Here is a 22,988-nt window from a genome sequence, read left to right on the forward strand (position 1 = left end):
AATTAACCTTTTGATTTTATGGGATTCAAAAATATCTGAAGCTCATAAAATGATTCTTCTGTAGGAGCCCATAGACTGCAATTCAACACCCCCAGCCACACATACATACACATATATATGTGCATGTGTATATATACTTTTTTTTTTTTTGAGAAAGAGACTCTAGCATGAAAACAGAACAAGCCTGGATCATAAGAGCTCTTTTTTTTAAATGTGTTTTTATTTATTTTGAGAGAGAGAGGAAGGAGAGAAAACAATATGGGGAGGGCAGAGACAGAGGGAAAGAGAGAATCCTAAGCAGGCTCTGCACAGATGCTTAACTGACTAAGCCACCCAGGAGCCCCATATTAAGATTCCTTCTGTCACTTGCTTTTGTACCCCATCCAGTAAGACCATTCATACTAGAAAATTGCTGTTCCTCACTTTCCATAATAAAGCTTTATTATTTCCATAATAAAGGACATAATAAAGCTCCAAATGCTCCAATGTATTAGATTTATTGAAATGTTCATTTCCCTTAGGTTTTTTAAGTTTTTTGAGTGACCAAGAATGAGACCTACTGATAATTTTGATGAAAATGCTAGAATTTCAAATCGTGTTAGCACATTCCCATAATCAGCTAGAAGTGTGTGATTGAAGCCTAGAAATAGAGATGACATTTTTAAGGCTTTTTAAAGGGATTGAGTCATCTTCTTTATTATAATAAGTAATTTCCAGGTTAAGAAGAACCAGCTGAAGAGACTGGCCAACTTCAGTGCATGGTTAGGGCAAATTTTAGAACTCAGCAATGTAGGTTATTATTATTTTTACTTGGGAAAATAAAAAAAAAAAAAAGAAGACAAGCCAAACAATATTCAGGAAAGTCTAAAAAAGGATAAAAAGAAGCATAAAGAAAATTTAGCAAAACGACTTAAGAAAAGTTCATGCCATGCTTGGCCCAACTGTACAATTAATGTTATATGGGAAGACCACCTAATACACATTTGTTCCAGGGAATGCTGACTTGACACATTGATTCTATATACTTCTCCAGGCAATGCTGGAGAATGCCATCATCTAAAACTTATCTATAATTTAAACCTGGTTTTAGTTTCTTAGTGATCCTTTTGGACTTAGGTATCGTATTCTTGTCTACTACCTGCATAAGTTCTCCTGGTTAAAGGCTAGAGAACGAGGAAGTGTAGGGGACACCAGCAAGGTGTGTAAATTCATAAAACTCCAGGTCCTTTGAAATGCAGTAGGCCAATATCAATAGATTTCTCCGTTTTCAGAGAATCTTAAGTTGAAATGTGACCTCCACTTCCTAGGTCATCTGTTAGCCTGTTTCTCATGTTCAGTGTTTACTATTAACTTGGATGACTTCTCAGCCACAACTTTTTGACTTCTCAGTTATATTAGATATCCTTCACCATCCCCTTTGTCATTGATGTTTCCCTCCCACAGCCCTAGGCTTCAGGGCGCCATTTTCTCTTGCTTCAGCTCCAATTTATGTGATGACTCTTCTAAATTTTACAAAGTTTACTTTTTCACCTTTTCACTCTCAGTGCCTCAACTTTGGTCCCTGAGTCCAGAAATATCCACAGTCTTGGTTTCAATAATAGACATTTGTAGAGGACACCAATTTGCATTTCCAGCTTTATCACTTGCTTAATTTTTAGCCCTTCTTTTAATCTGATTGTAAATTACAAGAGTTTCTGATTACCAAGGCATTATCCCAGTTCCCAAAGACACATAGTAATGTTAGAAAGCAAAGATTGCCATAATAGAAAATATTCCCTAATGAACTACTCACAAAATTAGCCTTTACTGAACACCCTTTCCCAATTAGTATTAGCATCTATCTCTACGACTTATAAAATGTCTTGGTCTCTTGCTGGTTATACAATTTATAACTGTCAGGTAACACAATAAAAACATAATGAAAATGGATTGTAAAGTAAAATTTTTCAAGAGATTCAAGATTTCCTGATGCAAGTGATACTGAAGAATTGCTGAATCACAAAATTATGGGCAGTGAGGATCTGTCAGAGTTAGAACCAATAACAGATGAAGTAGAAGAAATTAGACACGGTACTTCAAAAGCAAATGACTTGAATATCAAGGATTGAAAGGAAATGATGAATGCTTCAAAAATTTTTATAGAAATGATCATTTCTATGGTCATGCTGAAAAAGTTAAATGTAATATGAAAGAGATTGTATTTTTCTATCCCAACATTTTTTGAAATACACCAAAAAAATCAACACTCGATTTATTATTTACTCCTTTTAATAATTAGCACATTATACTTCTAACTTGTTTTATCAAATTTTGTGTACATTTGTATATAATTTTAAACTTTACCTTTTAAAAGCATCTCAATCAAATTTTAAAAACTTCCATTAATTACTATAAAAATATGGTTATTTCTTTAAAATGGATTTTATTTTAAATAACCTTTTCCCAGTATTCCGTTGGTCATCAAATAATGAAGAATTCCATTACGTCCATATTTCTTTCTAATCTCAGGGTGTAAACAGAGTGAAACTTCCATTTTATCTTACTTCAGCAGAAGTATCCTTTTTAAGGTACTCATCTTTGTCATGTAAAGAAACTGATCCTGGGACGCCTGGGTGTCTCAGTCGGTAAAGCATCCGACTTCGGCCCAGGTCATGATCTCATGGCTCCTGAGTTTAAGCTCCAGGTCAGGCTCTGTGCTGACAGCTCAGAGCCTGGAGCCTGCTTCAGTTTCTGTGTCTCCCTATCTTCCTGCCCCTCCCCCACTCATGCTCTGTCTCTGTCTCTCCCTCAAAAATAAATAAACATTAAAAAATTTTATTAAAAAAAAAGAGAGAATGATCCTGAGTCAATTAAGAAGACATGAACAAATATAACCAATGCATATTTTTGTACAAGTAACTTTCACAGATGAAAATAAATATAAGATACTGCCTATGATTTTAACTTATAATCCACTATAGAGATAATATTTTAATAACTGAATAGATGATTTGGATGGCAGGTAACACAAGTTAGAATATGTGTTTTATATGTTTTATATGTTTATATGTTTTTATGTATTATAGTTGCTAAGTGAATTCTCAGACCTTGCCATAGGAGCTGTGGATAGATATTTTTAACTCAGGTGCTTTGGAAAAGCTTGGTGGGGAAATTTATAGTTACAAATCCTCTGCTGAATGGAATGCTACATTAACTAAGTGAATAAATTTACTCTTTGTTACTTTGAGAGCTGAAATTGTTGCCTATGAAAAAGATTTCACTTGGTTAGTTTCACACGTTTGAGAAAGTATAAAGAAGAAGAAAGAATTACTTAAATGACATTTCTTAAAGGGATATGTCAAGTGATCATTTTCTTTTAATACTTTTCACTAGAATTTTTATGGAACCTGAGTTATTGACCTAACATTTAAAATTCTGCCTATTATCATGAAATTGCTCGTTATCCCTATTCTACAATATTTTAGAAATTATAAACACTGGTGAAATCAAGTTTGCTTCATGCTCACACTTAATTTCAGAGCCAAGCTCATGGAGGGCATTAAACTTGTTCTAAGTTTTAGTCCCTAAATCCTCACTGTAAGGAGCCCAAAAGATGGCACATTGATTGAAGAAAATCAATGGAATCATGACGTATAACCTATACCTATCTTCATTCGGAAACCATGTTAGATCAGTAACTCTAAAAGGATCCCTTATCTTCTTGGCTTGAAATAATTTTAACTATGCATAATCATCTAGATGATTTTTGTGTGTTGTGAATTTAAGCAGTAATCATAAAAATAACATTTATTCTCTGGGGTGTGATCACAATTAGAAATAAGTTCACTAAATAATCTGATTTTTTCAACTCAGGAGATAAAGCAATCCTGGCTCTTAAAGGGAAGCCAAAATAGTAATTATCAGTATAAAAAGATATATTAAAGCCATTGTTACTTGCAAATCACTACTCTCAGATAATGGTGACATAATCATTAATTCGGGAAAATTGTGGAGTCCTTTGAAATCTCAAAATTTATTTTTTCTTCTAACGTTGCAGTTAAGTGTCTCTGAAGATATATGAGGTCAGTGAACCTTTCAGACACCAAAAGTAAAACTTGTCAAAGAGCTTCAGCTCTTGTTTTAATTACTTCAAGTTTTGCCCCTAAAGTGACCTTTGGAATCTTCAGGGTAGTTTTATGTATATGTATATGAAGAACCAGTGCTAAAACTTTTACTTGTTAGTATTGAGAAAAATACATGTATCTATTTGGCTCCTTATGATGACCAAAACAGCCATGGTGCAGTGATACCTGTGTGTGGGCCACACACAGACCCACTGGATCCTGGTGCTTTCAAAAGACTGGGCTGGGCTAACTTCACCAACCACAAGAACATTTGTAATAAAATACAGTGTTCAGAACAAAGTTCTGAACTCATGTGATCTGTTTTTTTTTTTTTTTCTTTGCATACTTGTTTTTACTCAACTACAAAGGAGAAGATTTGATTAGGTGGAAATGATCTTTTTTCTCTAGTGTTGAGGTCTGCCTTGGTCATGACTAGTTCATGTATAGATATTTTGCTTTGGTTCCCATATCAATCTCTGCTCTAATCAGCTTTGGACAAGATTTTAGAAGATTTGGTAGAAGTCATAGAAATTTAGGCTGAAAATGGTCTTTTTTTTTTTTTAAGGGGCCTGTGATACTTGTGAGAAATCATCTTTACATGTTGAATATGATTGTTTGAATATTGGTTATAAATTAATTCTACCTTTCTTGAGTACAAGGACATTGTCTTGTGATATTTCTTTCTTTCATAATCTGCAGTGTCCCAAAAAAATACTTTTTAAAAAATTTTGTTGTTGAATATATGGTTTTCTTTACTCTCAGCATAATAGACAAACCATCTTCTAGCATATGAAAGCATTTCTACTTTGCAAGTTATTCTGAAGGGGGCATGATTTGCAAAATACTGTCAAATTAAATATGCATTTCCATATGCTTCTACAAAGACCAAATATATCCAGGAAAACTAGCTATAGACAACTTAAAAAAAAACCTTCATGAGTATTTTAATCAACATTGCAGCAAGTCCTTTAGAAAGTCCTAAATTCAGACATCTCTGTTTTTGTGCTTTTAACATCAATATTACCTCAAAGGATTATAAATCAATATTTCAAAATAATAATATAATTCAAGAAAGCATATATAGAAAATTTTCAAAGGGTTTATTTGTTAACAAAGCTTTCACACCAGGAAAATATTGACTTAGTTCTTTTAAAGACACCATATTATTCTGAAACTTCAGGAAATAATTGTCATTAATCAAAAGTCATCATATCAGGAAGTGCTTTTTTATAACTACACTTGTCACACTGTCAGACTCCTGGACATACTTGAACAAACCACCCCTTGAATAAGATTTGAAGATGTAATTGGGGTGCCTGAGTGGCTCAGTTGGTTAAATGTCAGACTTCAGCTCAGGTCATGAACTCTCGATTTATGGGTTCGTGCCCTGCGTCGGTCTCTGTGCTGACAGCTCAGAGCCTGGAGCCTGCATGGGATTCTGTGTCTCCCTCTCTGCTTCTGTCCCTCCCCCACTCACACTCGGTCTCTCTGTCTCTCTCAAAAATAAATAAACATTAAAAAAATTTTTAAAAAGAAGATTTGAAGATGTAGTGAATATGTAACAGAACCAGGTGGAGTACTCTAAACAATATTTATAGGTGGGTGAGCAAATGAGAGGAGGAAAAGGAGTTGAGTTTCGTGATACCTTCTCACACTGTTTTCCAGAGCAGTGTTAAATTGGTAGACTTAGAATAGAGAAGAGCAATTGGGAAGAGATGAATATATATATATATGTGTGTGTGTGTGTGTGTGTGTGTGTGTATATATATATATATATATATTTTTTTTTTTTTTTTAGAAAATAAGATTTGATAGAGATTTTCTTTACTAACTAGGAGTGAGTTGGTAATATCTTACCTGTCCAGGGTCATGGAGATGCAAGCCTTATCATAGTCCTGCTTGGGGACTCTTTGTTGGCATCACGGGATGAATGTACAATTTATAAGCTAATGCAACCTGTTTTGTCAGTTTTCGAGATTTTTTTGTTTGTCATTGACACTTTTGAATCTTCTGCTGTCACTTAGCCATGATTTTACTTTTCCTGCAAATGTGCTGGTCTCCAACTGCCTAGAATTAGACTCTCCTTGCTTTTTCTCTTTTATTTTTTTTAACTTCTTATTATAGTTTATATCTACTGCTTTCCTTATTCCTATACACTAACTAGTTCCACCTTCTTTATACACTGATATACTGTTATTTCTGGATTCCAATGTCTCCTTAAATGATAGCAATAGTGTTTCTGTTTCCAAGTCTCTTTTCTTAGTTGGCAAAGTGGTTTAGCAGAGTTAGTGGGATGCTGTGAGGAATGGCCTAAGAATGGGACTAGGAGTCTTAGGTACCCATGAGACCATGCCCAAATCCTACCAAACATATCTTCCCTGAGGGCAGAGTTTTAGTATGCTTAAACCCTTCCTTGTTTGCATTTGGTCTTTCAAACTGGATTGATTGGCTAGAAGAGACAGTCAGTGGAGGCTGGAAGAAACACTTTGGCTAATGATAGATGAATAGAGCTTGGAACAACTAAAAATGAAGAGCCCAAAAAGTCTATAATTGTTCATGAAAAGAAGTTTAATATATTCACTGAACACTGTGGAAAAATTTGACTTCTAGTTGTATAATGTCCTTGTAATACATTTGTAGTCATTGAATAAATATTTAGTGAGCATCATATACATATATATATATATTCCAGGCAGTTTTTAAAGTGTTTGGATGTATGTACAAACAAAGCAAAAATCCCTGTCCTCAAAGAGTTTGCATTCGAGCCAGAGAAGACAAACTATACATATAATAAGTAGCAAATTATATAATGCATTTGAAGTTGATCAGTCCTATGGACAATTGGAAAAGTAGGACAGGAAAAGGAGATATAAAAATACTGTATGTGGGATCCTTGGCAATGTGCAGTATTTAAAAGACATTCAGAAAAGCCCACATTGAGAAAATAAGATGTGGATGAAGAAGTGAAGGAGACAGAGGGTGGGCCAAGCAGTTATCTGGTCAAGAAATTTCCAGGCAGAGGGAGTATCTAAACGTAAGACAGGAACGTGTCTTGAATATTTGAGGAATAGTTAGGAGGCTAGCCTGGCTGGAATAGAATGAGCCAACAGGAGATGAGTAGATGAAATTTAGAGAGCTAGAAAGGTCCATAACATGTAGACCCTTAGAAAACTATATAAAGACATGGCATCCATTCCCATTTTGCCAGAAATGCAACATGGCATAGCAATTTTCAAAATGATCCCTCTGGTGGCTTTGTTGGGAATAGACTATAGGAAGGTAAGGATGGTCTTCAGAAGACCTGCTGGGGAACTGTTAGAGAAAGCAGGCAAGAGGTGGTCACAATTGAAAGTAGAGGAGTAGCAGAGGAGGTGATGAGAAATTGTAGGATTAGGGATCTATTATAAAAGATAGGTGGCAGCATTCTGAAAGAGGTCAAGAATAGAAACGTGTATTCCAGTTAAGGAATGTTTGCAATCATACAGAAGTGAGCTGCTCACTATCTAAAATATGGTCACAGATAATAGGATGACAAAAACAGGATAGGGTTAAAAGTTATTAGAAAATTGAATCAATAGGATAGGGAAAAGTTTGGATAGACAGGAAAGATTAATTTGATGTTTGGGCAAAAGAATGCTAAATCATTAATCGAATGTCATGTGGTTATTTCATTTATCAACTGAAAAATATTTCTTGATATCTATTATAGGCAAAGCAGTATGCAGGGCATAGGGGATACAGACGTGAATGAGCCCCATTGTCCCAATGTGAGCAGAGAAAGGAAAGAGGGAGGTTGGAGAAACCGTTGTTGAGGAGGTGATATTTGAGCTGACTGGAGAAATTCTCCTAACTGGTACTGAGGCTGGAGAGGAACAGGCAGTGGAGGGGTGTTCCAGGCAGGGTGTTTTTACACGCATCCCAGTCAGGGACCAGAATATTGAGGTCCTTGAATTCCAAGTAAGTAATTTTCATCTTTAGCTTAGAAACAGTGGAGAGCCATCGACTGATTACAAATTCAGGTCTCTTCACCTCTCCAGGTATTGGTTTGCTCAGGGGAAAAATAAATAGTTAGGCCTGGGGGATTGCTAAGATTTCTTCCAGCTTTTAAACTCTGCTTGTAAGCAATAAAAATGAACCATCAGAATAAGGTGAACCACCTTTATGGGTAGTTGAGAAACTAAAACCAGCTTGATGGAAATCTGTGTGTCATCAACTATATTGATGGTTTTGGTGACCCTCTTCCCCTCTACTTTTTTGTAGTAGGTGAATGCAATCAAGCAGACTTAGGTTCAGACAAATTTGTAACAAACTTTACTATCACCTTCCCATCTTTTTCCTTTTCTCAAGTATAAAAGAGTACTATATGCATATTTCTGAAAGTTCATCTGCCAGAATTTTATTATGAAAATTAAGAATATATAAAAGCTATTTGAATGAATAAATTTCTCATTACTTTCTGAATAAAACAACCTTTGTGGAACTTTTTGATTTGTGAAACATAATTATTTCATGAGGAATTTAAGTAATATACTTTTACTTGAGGTTAGGTTATAGAGGATATTAGGATATAAGATGGCAGGCATTCAAACTTATCCCCAGTTGCTATTACAGATTTTTAAGAATAAATAATTATGCTGTACCCCAAATGTTCCACATTTTTTTTGCAACATTGTATCAATTTGTCTGATTCAACACATTTTTTGAAGCCATGAAAGAAGTAAGACAATTGTATTTAGTTCTCAGTTGTGACCTTAAGTAAGACAAAGAGAGAGAGAGGTCGGGAGGAGAGGGTGTGGAGTGGGGGGAAGAAAATGGGGGAGAGGATGAGGAAAAGGAAAAGAAACAAAAAACTTATTCTGGTGAGGTTCATATTTCTAAACACAGATGAAAATTATTAAATGTATGGTAATAAATTGTCAAATTAAAGGACATTTTGTAAACAATCTTTTATGCAAATATACTTTCTTAGAGCAGATTGTGATCTGATCTCTTTATTTGTTGAATTTTGCCCCAGCGATGAACTGCATTTTTAACACAGACTAATAAAACTGGGAAAAGTTGTTTTGTTTTGTCTTGTTTTGGTGTGATATGGGATAGGAGAGATAAAGGGTTTGCAGAACAAGTTAAATTAATTCAGTGCATGAAATATTCAGGGATTCATAGTGGAGATTCTGCCATTAAAGGCTTGCTAAGGGGATCAAGGAGAGTTTGGTTTTTCATTTCATAGCTCTTAGCATCCAAAATCATATTCAGGGTATCCCTGGTGGCTTTCTCTTACTGAATCTGAATATCATGCCTCAAAGATGTCTTTATAATAAGTGATACTTTCCATTTGATAATACTTACTTGAAACTCCTTTCAGGAAATTTATGATGTTCAAAGAACACAAAGCATATTAAAATCTTTACTTTTTATTATTTATCAGATCTCTTCCAACAACTTCTCTCAAAATTCTATTAATATCTTTATTCTAAGTGAATGAACTCCCTGCTTGAGTTTTAATTTTTGGTGGGAAAAGATTCAAATTTCTGGCCCAAGTGAGATGAAATTGCATCTTAATTGTTATTGTTAATATTCAGTTTGTCAAAATGATTTATGAGCTTGTTGTGATAGTAGCTACTTATAAACTAATTTAATGGTTTTTAACTTTTCTTCATTAGCTTTAGAATATTTGCTTTTTAGAATTCATGCCAAGATTCCATTTAGATTACATTTCTTTTGTATTTTATTTTATCTTTCCTATGCTCCAAGTGGTAGAGCCTTAAAATGAATTTACCTTTCCCTTAGGTTTTTTTGTGATGTATTTTGTGTTTGAATGAAAAACTTTTTTAAATGATCATTCTTTATTTGACTTTAAACAACCCCCATTCCATCTGTAAAGGCTTCAAGGTGTGATGTATGAGCAATATGAACAATATGTTTATCCAAGTTTACTAAATTAGATGCTTCAGTCAGTGCCCTTGAAGAAGAGGAATGGATTACAGAGATTATAAAAGAACAGAGAAAGTAAAAAAAAAAAGTTTTTCAAGGAAAAAATTGTGTATTTCTGCCAGCTCAGAACTCTAAGTGCATTTTTTAAGTAATCTGGGGAATATTACTTTTACAGAATCTTTGATTCATTTTTTTTAAAAAATCTGCCTCAGGTGATTGTGTATTTTGCTAGAGAAAGAGAGAGGGAGAGACACACACAGAGAGAGACAGAGAGAGAGAGAGAAAGAGAGAGAGGGAAACCGGAGAGGTGAATGAGAGGGTTGGGGCAGAGGATATGGGAAATAAAGAGAATCACAAGCTGACTCCATGCCCAGTATGGAACCCAGTGCAGGGCTTGACTTGGGGCTCGATCTCAGGAATAAGATCAAGACTTGAGCCTAAATCAAGAGTTGGATGGTTAGCTGACTGTGCCACCCAGGTACCCTGTTTGTGAATATTCTTGATCATAATGGTCTATATCTACATTTAGGCTTCAACAAATAACACTTGTGTTATTGTAGACTATTGAGAGTCTCGGAACCTCAATTTTTTCATCTGTATAGTGAGCATAATAATAGCATCTAGGTTATAAGATTATTTTAAAGATATTGCTTAGAACTGTGGCTCAAAGGGGCATCTGGGTGGCTCAGTCGATTGAGTGTCCAACTTCAGCTGGGGTCATGATCTCGCGGTTTGAGTTCAAGCCCCACACTGGGCTCGCTGCTGTCACCCTGTCAGCACAGAGCCTGCTTCGGGTCTTCTGTCCCCCTCTCTCGGCCCCGCCCCTGCTTGCTTTGCCCTCCCCAAAATAAATAAATATGTAAAAAAAAAAAAAAGAACCGTGGCTCATAATGAAAGCTCGATTAACATTTGTTTCTGTTGCTTCCAAAACTATTAAACAATTACATGAACCTAAATCAGGAAAAACACATGCATCCCTAAATTAAACTTGTTGGACAGTTTTTACAAGACCTTTGCTAAATGGTTGAGGCATCAATCACCTGAGTTGATGTTGTTCAACTGGAAGATAATATGGGGAAAAGACTTTGTCTCTCTTACATATTATTTTACTAAATAGAATTCTTTTTTTCTTTATTATCTTATTTAAATTAACAATGTTTTATTCAAAACTTTAATCTGGTTAGTAGGGTACAGTTATAGTAGCATGGGCTCTTATATTAAAAACTTATTTATGTTGTTTTTCCTGAAAATATCCAGAATAACCTGAAAAATGTCAAACATTATAGAAGAGATCTTAGTACTTTTTTACTTCACAAAGAGTTACGGGTAAAAATAAATTTTAATAAGATAAAAATGTCATTTTCCTGTTATACAATCCCATTTAAATGATTAAATTTCTTTTTATCAAGTGAAAGTGTAGAGCAATTAATTTTAGACATTTGAATCATTTCCCTAAGAAATAACATTTAGAATGTCATTAAGATTGAAGATAGATACCCTCCCCCCACCCAGCAATTAAAAGAACATGGTAATTACTAATGCTTTATATCAGAATGAAGATGCAAAGGGAAAAAAAAAACATCATATGAACAATCAGTGACAGTGTGAAACAATTCACAACTACTGGACCCAGAACTTAGAAGCACGTACAACATGGAACGTCTCCTCCTGCTGTTTTTTTTATGGCTATGTGGCATAAAACTAAGAGAGTTTGTATTTATGTTTGTTGAGTTGTTTTGATGAATATTTTCATCAAGTAATCACTTTGATAACTGAAATTGATCATGTTATCGATGTGATTACTGTCACATCCAGATATCAGTCATTTTATGTAGATAATATTTATATTATCTTCCTGCTCTGGTGTACTCTTACCCCATTTACTACTACTTGTTGGGGAATGATGGTGTAAATAGCCTTTATGAAGAGCTCTATCCTTCTTCTGTTTCTCTTGTTCTACTTTCCTTCTTTTACTAACTTCAATATTCATGTTGATGAAACTGAACTTAATCTTCATTTCTTTAGGTTTCAATATACTTGATATCTCACTTCTAATGGGATATGTCAATGGCTCTATCTTCCGTAGGCGCTGTTTGTTTGTTTGTTTGTTTATTTTTAATGTTTATTTTTGAGAGAGAGAGAGCAGGTGTACGTGTGCACACAAGCAGAGGAGGGGTGGAGAGAGAGGGGAACAGAGGGATCTGAAGTGGGCTCTGTGCTGACAGCAGAGAGATACAGAGCTCAAACTCACACTGACCAAGCCACCCAGGCACCCCACTTAGCAGTTGTTTAATATCAAACATTTAGGCTCCAGTCCATTTGCTTTCTCTCAATTCTTCCCACCTCACTACATCCCCTGGATTCTTGCTTCTTGATGAAGACTCACAGGTCCACCCATAGTTATAAGGGAAGGGGTGACCCAAAGGCATGAATACCAAGAGGCAGGGATGGGGGGGGTCACCTGTCCACCCCTTTGTTGAATTAATATCTATTTAATTAGTTCCTGGCCCCAGCCTACCCAAGAGACTTTAAACCTGTGTGCAGGGACATTTCTATTCTAGCTCACTGTACTGTTTCTATCCATAGCTTCCAGCAAAGTGTCTCATTAACTACTTCTGAGGAATTGATGAATGAAATATGGAAAAAGTCTAATAAGCCTCAAAAAGAAAGGTAATTTAATTAGGAGCATAAGTGATAGACAGTGTGCTGACAGTGTGGAACCTGTTTGGGATTATCTCACTCCCTCTGTCTCTGCCCCCATCTCTCAAAATAAATAAATAAACATTAAAAACAAGTGTCAACTTCAACTTATATTAAACTATTTTACTTTACCCATGTCTATTTTAGCTACTACTCTTCCACTCAGCTTCTAGGGATTGTGCATCTCAGCTTCTACTTGCTTATTGGTTTGTTAAGACAGTTGCTCTGAACCCTGATCTTCAACTTCCTTCTGATGATGCCATCTCAACCACAGCTTCTTACTTTGGGTCAGTGTTCCTGCTTATAAGTAGGATATGGGCTTACTTAGTTAGGTTCCTTTGGGTAATCACTCAGTCTCTGTAAGCCTTACTTTTCTCAAATCCAAAATGGTGGAAACAATACCTCCTGAGAGTGTTATTGTAAAGATTAAGTAAAATGACATGAAACTGTCTTGTCCATTTCCTAGCAAACGTGTTTTGGTTTTGCTCCTTTTCTCCTTAGCACTTTGCTTGTGAAAGATTTGCTCAGCCATGCCTTTTGAATAAGATTTCCTATTGGCATAAGAAGCAATAATTTGATTAGCTAGACCACTCTTAAATGTACTATGGGATTATATAACTTCCACCCCGGCACAATGTGGGTGTAGTGTCAGAAGATGATGACTGGCAAACAATTAGAATCTCCAATGGGGTCTGGGGGTTGGTTCCCTTCATACTAAGCCCTTGGATAACAAAATACGATTTCTTCAGTAAACTAATGCAAAAGAGGCATGTTATCAAATAATGAGGTAGACCATTCAGAAACAATCAGAATACCATATTTGTACTTTCTCAGATATAAAGTTAAAGTACTTTTTATAGATTCAGTAAATAAAGCATAAAAAATGATGCCTTGACCTCAGTTATGGAATCAGTTCTCAATTTTTGTTTCTCTAGGAAGAACACATTTTTCCCTTCATGTAGTCACTTGTTTCTTTCACATTTAGGTTATGAACATGTCAGTACTTTCAAGCACACACTATTATTCGTCCTCTGATACCATGTTCGCACACTTGGTCTTTGATGTTTCTGTCAGATATTCCCAGCAACCATCATAACTCATGCTCTTGAATTTTTAATATCACTCCACCAACAGAAATGACAAATACCTAGTCTTTTAGCAAATACACAAGAATGAAAGAAAAGTTCCTAAGTAAGAAAAACATATTGAAATACTCTCCCAATTTTTATTTTGATCCTATTGAAAAGTAATGGAAAAAAAACATGTTGCCATTATTTTCATGACCTCTCTCACAGACACTGTATTTTCTTTAGGTATTTTAAAATGAAAATGCCAAGAGGTAAATTTGGAATGTTTCTGTAAAAAGCATTATGTGCAATATATTATTTTTCAATATGTAACTACAGAAGAAATAATTCTCTTTAACAAACTGTAGTATTTGTCTTCTCTTTCATAAAATAAAAAATAAAATAATAGTCAATGTCTTTGTTCTAATGGCTGATAAATAGAGCTAATCATTAGACTAGAACTCCTTTCCTAATCCCTCCTTTTTATGCAAATCTAATCCAAGCTTCAATGACAGTGAATCCCCTCAGTATTTACCTCTGTTCCATGCTGCAGAAAGGATGGACTTTCAATAAATATACATCACAATAAACATAAGGAAGGACTTCAAATAAACAACTACTTTGTATAGTGGTTTTGCTTTCCCACTCACTTTAACTCATTGATACAACCCAGTTATATGTTCCAATTAACTTAAGTTAGGTTCTGATTCTGATATTTAGTGTAAAAACATTTCAGAACTTTGATAAATATACTTTTAATTTATTATTATAGTTATCAGATATTTGATAATTTTTAAAGTTATATATGTAAACATCATCAGGTGATAAACTGTGGTGGATAAATAATTTTATTTTTTAAATTTTTATCAACTGAGTTGATGCAGGAAATTCAGTTTTGTTTCTTCTAGTAAACTTAGTGCCCTTTGTGATATTTTTCAGTAACTCCGGAGATTAAGTTCTGTCAGTTCAGACTTTTTTTCTTGTTCTCTTCTTAAGATGGCATCTGAAATTGTTGGGGTGGGTGATGTACAGAACACTCAGCTATAGTTAAGGGAGAAGCATCTGGCCCACCGCCATCTCTAGGAATCCACTAAAATGCACCTGACACCCCCTTGGTCAACTGTTCCTCTTACTGCTGCATCCTCCAAGCTCTCTGTGGAACCACCATGGCCCCATGCCCTTTATTCCAACCCTTTATTTTTTTTTTTAATGTTTATTTATTTATTTTGAGAGATGGGGGCAGAGACAGAGGGAGTGAGATAATCCCAAACAGGTTCCACACTGTCAGCACGATGCAGGGCTCAATCCCACGAACCATGAGATCATGCTCTGAGCCAAAATCAAGAGTCAGACACTCAACCGACTGAGCCACCCAGGCACCCCTGTCCCAACCCTTTAGATCCACTGGGGATGCTGAACCTCTCAGTCATTTCTATTCTCTTCTCTGGAGGCTCAGGAATTTCAGGATTCTCTCTTGGGTCTCTCGGGTTAGAATAATCTTTGTTGGATGTGTTATTATTGTTTCATTCTGCTAATATTTTTACACGAAGACTATGGCACCAAGCTGCCGTGGAGGGATTCAATACAAACCCTCTGGATTGCCTTCAAGGGCTAAGGGAAGATGGTTTAGGCATTTTTTATCATCAGTTCTTCCCAAACATATCTGGAGTTCCCAGTGACCTCACAACCATATCAACACCCATACCCTTGAACTTAATGAAGGGTAGGGAGTCCAGCAGGGCTCAGTATTAGGAATCTGAATCCAATCTTTCTCTTCCCTTTCTGAAGTTTCTCCTTCCTTAGCATGATAAAACTTTGTGAGTTAAGTTCATTTTGTCCTCTATTCTCTTTTTCAATTTTCTGTTTACGGTGTTAACTTTACATTAGACTGTATGAGACACATGATGATTAGAATTCTAAAATGCGTATCTATTGCAAACCAGAAGCCGTGACTTTTAAAGACTATTGTCTTTGTTATAAATTTCAAAAAGCTCATTATGGAACTCAAAATCAAAAGAGTTTTGATACTATATACATCCTTTAGTGCTTTCCATTTAACAAGTGAACCCTGAAACAATAAAATTTACTGATTCACCATGGAGAAGAAAGTTGTAGGTAACTGAAAATTATGGGACAAATTCTTAATTAATTTCTTCAGAGTTTTACCACTTCAAACATTTTTTTCCAAACAACAATGTATTGGTAGCTGTTCCTTAATCCATAAATTTTCCATGTTGGGAAAATTGGCAATTAATCTGTGATTGAAAATAACACTGGTAGTGGGAATAGAACCCAAACTGGACCATCAGTTTTTTAATCAGATTTAGTATTTTATTCTGGAAAAATAATCTGACAATACTGAAGTTGAATTAGTGTACACCTAGAATTTAGTAAACTTAACTTAAAAAAATCAGAATTCTTTTAAGATTAAATAGCATTAAAAAGACTGGACAAGGGAGGTGGAGGGAAATGGGCCCACATAGTCTATGTGTGTGTTAGAGGTGGAGGACACATCAGGGACATCATGCAAAATGCTCAGTGAACCAAACAGAATGAATTGGTGTGCGATGATTATTCACAGTGTCAATGTATGCAACTGAAAATCTCACCAGTTTTCAAATGCTAGAGATTTCATGACCAGTGGCTGGATAAAGAACAAACAGTAACCTCCTAACATTCAAACTCTCTCATGTTCCCCAGAGGCAAAATGACATGCTAAATGTAAACTTAGATATTTGTTCATTTACTTATGTGTGGAATATTCCTTCCTCCTAGCTTTTTTCCCCACTATGTTTTTTTTTATTTTGTTTTGTTTGTGGAGATGAAAACTGGCAACATGTAAGATTACTGAAGTATAATGATAGATTTTTGAGCACAGAAATGAGACCATTTAAAATATTTCCCTGCATATTTTTTGTATTTTGGGATGGACAAGAATATGTCATATAAAATTGGAAACTCAGATTTTACTAGCAGTGAATAGTGTTGTTTAGATGGAATGTCAACTTCAAACAATGAGAAATTCATGTATGGGCTCTTTGAATTAAACTCAGTGGCTTGAGCTGAATTTAGAGTAATGCCAAATAAATGGTTTTGTGAAAACTGAGGAATTGCCTTTCCTATTTTCTACATTAAAATATCCTGTACCTTTTGCTTTTTCCCTTCAGACTATGCCAAATTTATCATTTAGCTATCTGTATGATATCAACTTATTCTGGAATATACTTTGCTCCCAAAGTTTATGCTGTTGAAATTTTTTGGCAGGTTAACTTTCAAAATAAAGCTTGCCCTAAGACCTTTAAAAGCAAAAGTGGGCATCTATGTGGATAAAGTATTAAGTACATTACGATCATGTAAAATTTCACAGTTAATGATTATTTCATTTGAAATGAGATGAGATGGTCTTCACATCTGAGGCAAGACCTCAGATGCAACCATAATTAAAATTCTTGTTTTTCATAGATACATCTTTCAATATGTGAGTATGTCATTTAGAAAAATATCTGCTTATATTTACTAGGATTATTAAATTCTTCCTTTTATACAATATAAGTTGAAAATTCTTCCTTTTATAACAATACAAGTTGAAAATTTTCTCAAATATTTCTGTTCCAAATTTTCTGGATTTTATAAATCATCTCCAGAAAAGTCTCAGGTATTTTGTTGTAGCTGGCTTTTGAATCATTTCTTAATGCTTTTTGAATTTTTTTAAACGTTTATTCATTTGTTGATAAAGACAGACTGAGCGTGAGCGGGGGTGGGGGGGGTGGGGGGGGGAAGGGCAGAGAGAGAAGGAGACAAAATCCAAGATCCAAAGCAAGCTCCAGGCTCTGAACTGACAGCACAGAGCCCCATGCGGGACTCGAACTCACAGACATGAGATCATGACTTGAGATGAAGTCAGATGCTTAACCGACTGAGCCACCCAGGCACTCCTAATGCTTTTTGAAGTAAATATCCATTATGATAAGCTTCAGAATCTCATGTGACCAGTTGTGTCATAAAATTTATTTTCTCTCAGTTTATCCCACAGATGGAGTTCAAAATGTTATATGAACTCATATTTACATTAGATTTGAGAAACTTCTGCCTTGTATTCTAACCATTAAAAAATAACTTCTGATAATTATATATTTTTTCAGTTTGGTTCTAGTTTAAATGAGTGATTTTAAAAGTTGAAAGAAAAGTAGGTTTTTAAAATGTTGGATAAGTTTCAGATAATACCTCTTCATTACATATTGGCTACATCTCAAATAGTTGAGATAATTGTCATTTGGACAACACAGAGTTGTCTGCCTTGGGAAAGTCACTCAACTCCTCAAAAAATCTTGCCCTCTCTTAGCTCTGGTCTTTGCACGTGTGGCTCTGACCATGTGGAACAGTCTTTCCTTCCTCTTTTGCCAGAATATACTAATTCTGCTCAGCTTCCTCTTCAGAGCCTCCCCTGACCATCCCCATACTGGTTCAGCTGCCTTATGCAATGCTTCACTGATTAACTGCTTATCACACATCACATCACCCACATTACAAACACTCCTCTACAAACTGTAAGAGGCAAGGCCCTCATTTTATCAGCTTATGTGCCAGTTGGGGGCAAAAACAAAACTAAGCAAGTAATTATTTAGTACGTACAAAATATACTCAACATTCTATTCTACATCTTTTGTTTGTTTGTTTCATGTCTCTTATAATCTTCCCCTTTGCAGAACACGGAAGTCTTCCTCAACTACTTTTAATTTGACAATTATATGGCATTTTATTGTACAGGTTTCCCATGGTTTTAAAACCAACTTCCTATTGAAGGGATTTTAGGTTCTTTTCAATCTTAAACTATTACCAAAGAGGATGCAATGACTATTACATAATTCACTCCATAGTTGTACAGGTTCTGGTGGGTAAATTCCCAGAAGTGAATTTGTTAGGTCTAAGGGTGTATGTATTTAAAACTTTGTAGCTGTTATTCAATTGTTTTCCAGAGGGGTGCATCAATTTACACTCCCACAATAATACATGAGTTACTCATCACCCATGTTAATACCAAGAGAATGTATAATCTAAGTTTTGAATTTTTGCCAATCTAAGAGGTAAACAGTGGTATCTCAGTGTAGTTTTTATTTACATTTTTCTTTAGTGAGTGGTGGAGAGGTGTTCTTCTTAACATTGAAGAGGCATTTTCCTTTTCTATATGATCAATTCACATCTTTTGGTCGTTTTGGGGGGGTCATTTTTATATTATTGATCTCTAGATATTTTTATACTAGGAGGATTAACTAATCTCTTGTGACATGAGTTACAAATAAATATTTTTAAATAGATTGTTGTTTGATAGAACTTTCTCTTATGATTCATTAGTCTGTGGAGATGATGTTATGACTTTTTCTTTAGCATTATAAATATAGCACATTTATATTAATTGACTTGTTAACACAGTACCACATTTTTTTCATTCTGAAATTTTGTGATATAGTAATATTTTATAGAAATATTCTATATTTCTAGAAATACAGAATATTCTATATTTCAATGAAGTAGAAATACTTCATTGCTCTTTTTTTTAGTATGATTTATTTTTCTATATAGCATTAGAACCATCTTGGCATATACCCAATTAACAAAAAAATCTTCAGGGTGCCTGAGTCACCTCTGACTCTTGATTTTGGCTTAGGTCATGACCCCAAGGTAATGGCATTGAGCCCTGCATGGAGCTCTGTATTGAGCTTGGAGCCTGTTTAAGATTCTCTCTCTCTCTGCCCCACTCTCACTCTCTTTCTCTAAAACAAAAAAATAAAAATGAAAATAAATCCTTCATATTTTTTGCTGGGATCATACTAAATTTGAACATTAATTTGAGAAGAATTAATTTTTTTCTTCATGTTGAATATTATTCAAATATTTTTATTGTTGTTCAGGTTCAGGAGAGTTTTAAATTTTTCTTTATGTAGGTCTGGAACATTTCTTGGTAATAGATTTATTTGTTGTAATTTCATTTTTTAGATATTTATTTTTCATATTAACTTTTTGCCAGACTTCCATATTAAATAAGGTTTTTTGTCCATACCAGATACAAAATCGTAGAGTTTGAAAGTAGTGATAATTTACTTTCTCTTTTCCAATTTTTATAACTGAAAAATCTTAGTGTTAGTTGAAAGCATGTTTAGTGTTCTCCATTAAATGCAAGTTTGACTTTTAGTATTACAAAGATATTCTAATACTTATTGTAATCATTGTAATACGTATCTTCTTGTTACTATTTTGTTTCTTTAGATTTTCTTTCAATTAACTATAGTTGCAGAAGGTTGCAAATATCTCTACAGGGTCTATAGAGATGGTCCAATGATTGTCTTTTTAGCTTTATTACTATAATAAATTGCATATTATTAAATTTGCTAATATGAAGCCATTTTTGCATTCCTTAAATAAACTCTACTGTTCATAACACACTATTATTTTAATGTGCTATTTGAATCTCTATGATTTTAGTATTAAATATTCTTAAGTCAGATTGGCTTCCGCTTTTATGTGTGCAGTTCTAATCTGGTTTGATATAATGTTATATTTGTCCCCCCCCAAAAGTGGAAATCTCTTTCATACTCCCTTCCTTCCTTCCTTCCTTCCTTCCTTCCTTCCTTCCTTCCTTCCATCCTTCCTTCCGTCTTCTTTCTTTTCTTTTCTTTCTTTCTTTCTTTCTTTCTTTCTTTCTTTCTTTCTTTCTTTCTTTCTTTCTTTCTTTCTTTCCTGGTATTAATTTTGGTTTTTATGCTTTTGAGTAGTTTAAATAATCTTAGAATTATCTACTCTGAGTAGTGTGGCAGAATTTCCTCATGAGATCACTTTCTCTTAGGAATTTTAGGTGTTTGAGATGTTTCTTTATTTCTTCTATTAAAATCTGTAGATTTAGATATTTTTTTCTTTTCTGGAATTACTTTGGATAAATAAATTGTCTTGGAAAATTATCCATTTTAATATAGGTTTTAAAACTAATTTTAGCAATCTGTCTCTTATGATGCACTTACTTTTCCCACTTTGTGATTATTCCTTCCCATAATGTTTTTATAGCCACACTGTCTTGTGTTTACTCAGTTCATTGATGTCTCACACCCTCACCAAAATTGATTTTTTATTTATGTATCATTGTAACTTATGTTTTCTAACCATTAATTCCATATTTTATCTTTATTAATTTTACATTACAGCTTTATTTCAGTTTATTTTCTTGTTCTCTATGATTTTTTTAGTATTATTATTGACTTATTTGCTTCATTTAAAAATGTTTCTATTGATCTGAATTTGAAGCTATGAATTTTTCTCTATGCATTATTCTATCAATATCCAAAAGATATTGATCTATAGTGTTTTCATTATTTTTTAAAGAAATTCTACTATTTCAATTTGATCATAAAAATAACTTGAGATAAATTTTATTTTAATTTCCCAAGTAATTGAGTCTTCTGGTTTTTTGAATTTCTTATTAATTGCTATTTTTATTGGATTGTAACCAGAAGATATAGTCAGCAATATAACCACTTTGGAAATATTAAATTTTTTGTAGTTAATTTTAGTCAATATTTTATAAGCACTTCTTAGAAAGCTATAATCTTTATTTCAGAGCAAAGCATTAAACATTTATAGATAAGATTTACCTCTTCGTTGATAGTTTGTTTACTTGGTCTGTCATAGACTCAAAGAGGTCAATAAAACGTTACTGAAACCACAAGATATTTCTATTTCTGTAATGTTGCTGTCCTGTTGTGTGATGTCTAGAAATTCATAACTGTTTTGTCTTTATTGTGAATATTTTAATTCATAAGCATTATAAAATGTCCTTTTCCAAAACATTTAACTCTTTTGGTCTGAATTTCATCTTGTCTAATATAAAGATTGCATCCACCCTTGCTTCATTTGTGCATTTTCTATTTATACCTGTGCTCATCCTTTTAGTCTATTTTTTTCTGAATCACTCATTTTAATTGATTCTCTTTGATTTATGGTACAATCTTTGTATGATACAATCTGATAACGTTGTCTTTCAGTACTTAAATCAAACCCATTGACTTTCATTGCCTTGATGGCTATGTCTAGTCTTAATTCAATGCCACTTAATAAGTCATATTTTCTGTTTCTAGATTTTTTTAATGTTTATTTATTTAAAGAGAGAGAGAGAGTGGAGGTGAAGAGGGGCAAAGAGAGAGGGAGAGAGAGAATCCCAAGCAGGCACCATGCTGTTAGCGCAGAGCCCCATGCTGGGCATGAACTCATAAACCATGAAATTGACCTAAGCTGAAATCAAGAGTCAGATGCTTAACCAACTGAGCCATCCAGGCACCCCTGTTTCTAGATCTTTTTAGTCTTTCAACATGATATATGTTTTCCTTTTTGGTTCATTATTTTTCAGCTAATACTTCTGATATTTCAGATTTTAATTTAAAATTCTAATCTTTCTTGTTTTTTTCTATTAGTTCTCTTCCATGGACAATGAAAGATTTAGCAGATGTCCTTTTCCTTCTGCCCAAACACTCATCACCCCATGACTTAGTCAATTTTGACTTTCTTGGTGTTTAATGTGTGTTCTTAGATCTAATTATACTTCTAGTACTTCATTTATCAAGTTTAAATATGGATGATCAGTGAAATTTATTCTCCCTCATTTTGCCAGTTGTCCATTTTCACACTGTCATATAGCATTCTCTTTCATTATGTTCTGTCACCTTCATCCCCACATTTGTTTAATCTTAGTCCTATAATTAAATACACTCAATAACCACCACATATCTTTTTGTCATAATGCCCTCAGGCATCTCTTGGCTGACTAAATTCACCTTCAGGTAGATTTTCATGAAGAATTCACGGGGAAAATATCAGCTGATCTCTTGCTTAATCACCGTCAGTAATCTTTATACAATTTGGCTTATCCACACATAATATTCATGCATTACATTTTTTTTCTATTTGGAGGATATTATATAGATATTTCTATGTTATTTTCTTCATTGAAGTGTGGCATTTGATGAATTTGAAACAAATCTAATATTTTTTCCTTTATTCTGTCTTACCACTTTTGCCTGAAATCTCAGTATTTTTCTTCACCACCAAAATTCAGTAACTAATAAAGTTTAAATAAAATTGACCAATCTTGAATAATTCTCCCCAATTCAATGTTGCATTTTTTCAGTATGGTTGATTCAATGCA

At 34.2% G+C, this 22,988-nt stretch overlaps 1 protein-coding gene across 4 annotated transcripts in view; it reads left to right on the forward strand.

The window, feature by feature from the left end:
* Positions 1 to 22,988, forward strand: part of KYNU (kynureninase) — a 115,356-nt gene that overhangs the window by 70,916 nt on the left and 21,452 nt on the right. For 3 of the 4 annotated variants that reach the window (XM_053214986.1, XM_053214987.1, XM_053214985.1), the window contains exon 11: positions 12,621 to 12,704. The exons of the other annotated variant lie outside the window; for it this stretch is intronic. In XM_053214986.1, the coding sequence (XP_053070961.1) occupies positions 12,621 to 12,704 (84 nt within the window). The remainder of the gene's footprint in view (positions 1 to 12,620; positions 12,705 to 22,988) is intronic. 4 annotated transcript variants of the gene reach the window in all.

This window comes from Acinonyx jubatus, chromosome C1 (assembly GCF_027475565.1).
Source record: "Acinonyx jubatus isolate Ajub_Pintada_27869175 chromosome C1, VMU_Ajub_asm_v1.0, whole genome shotgun sequence".
Classification (NCBI taxonomy): domain Eukaryota; kingdom Metazoa; phylum Chordata; class Mammalia; order Carnivora; family Felidae; genus Acinonyx; species Acinonyx jubatus.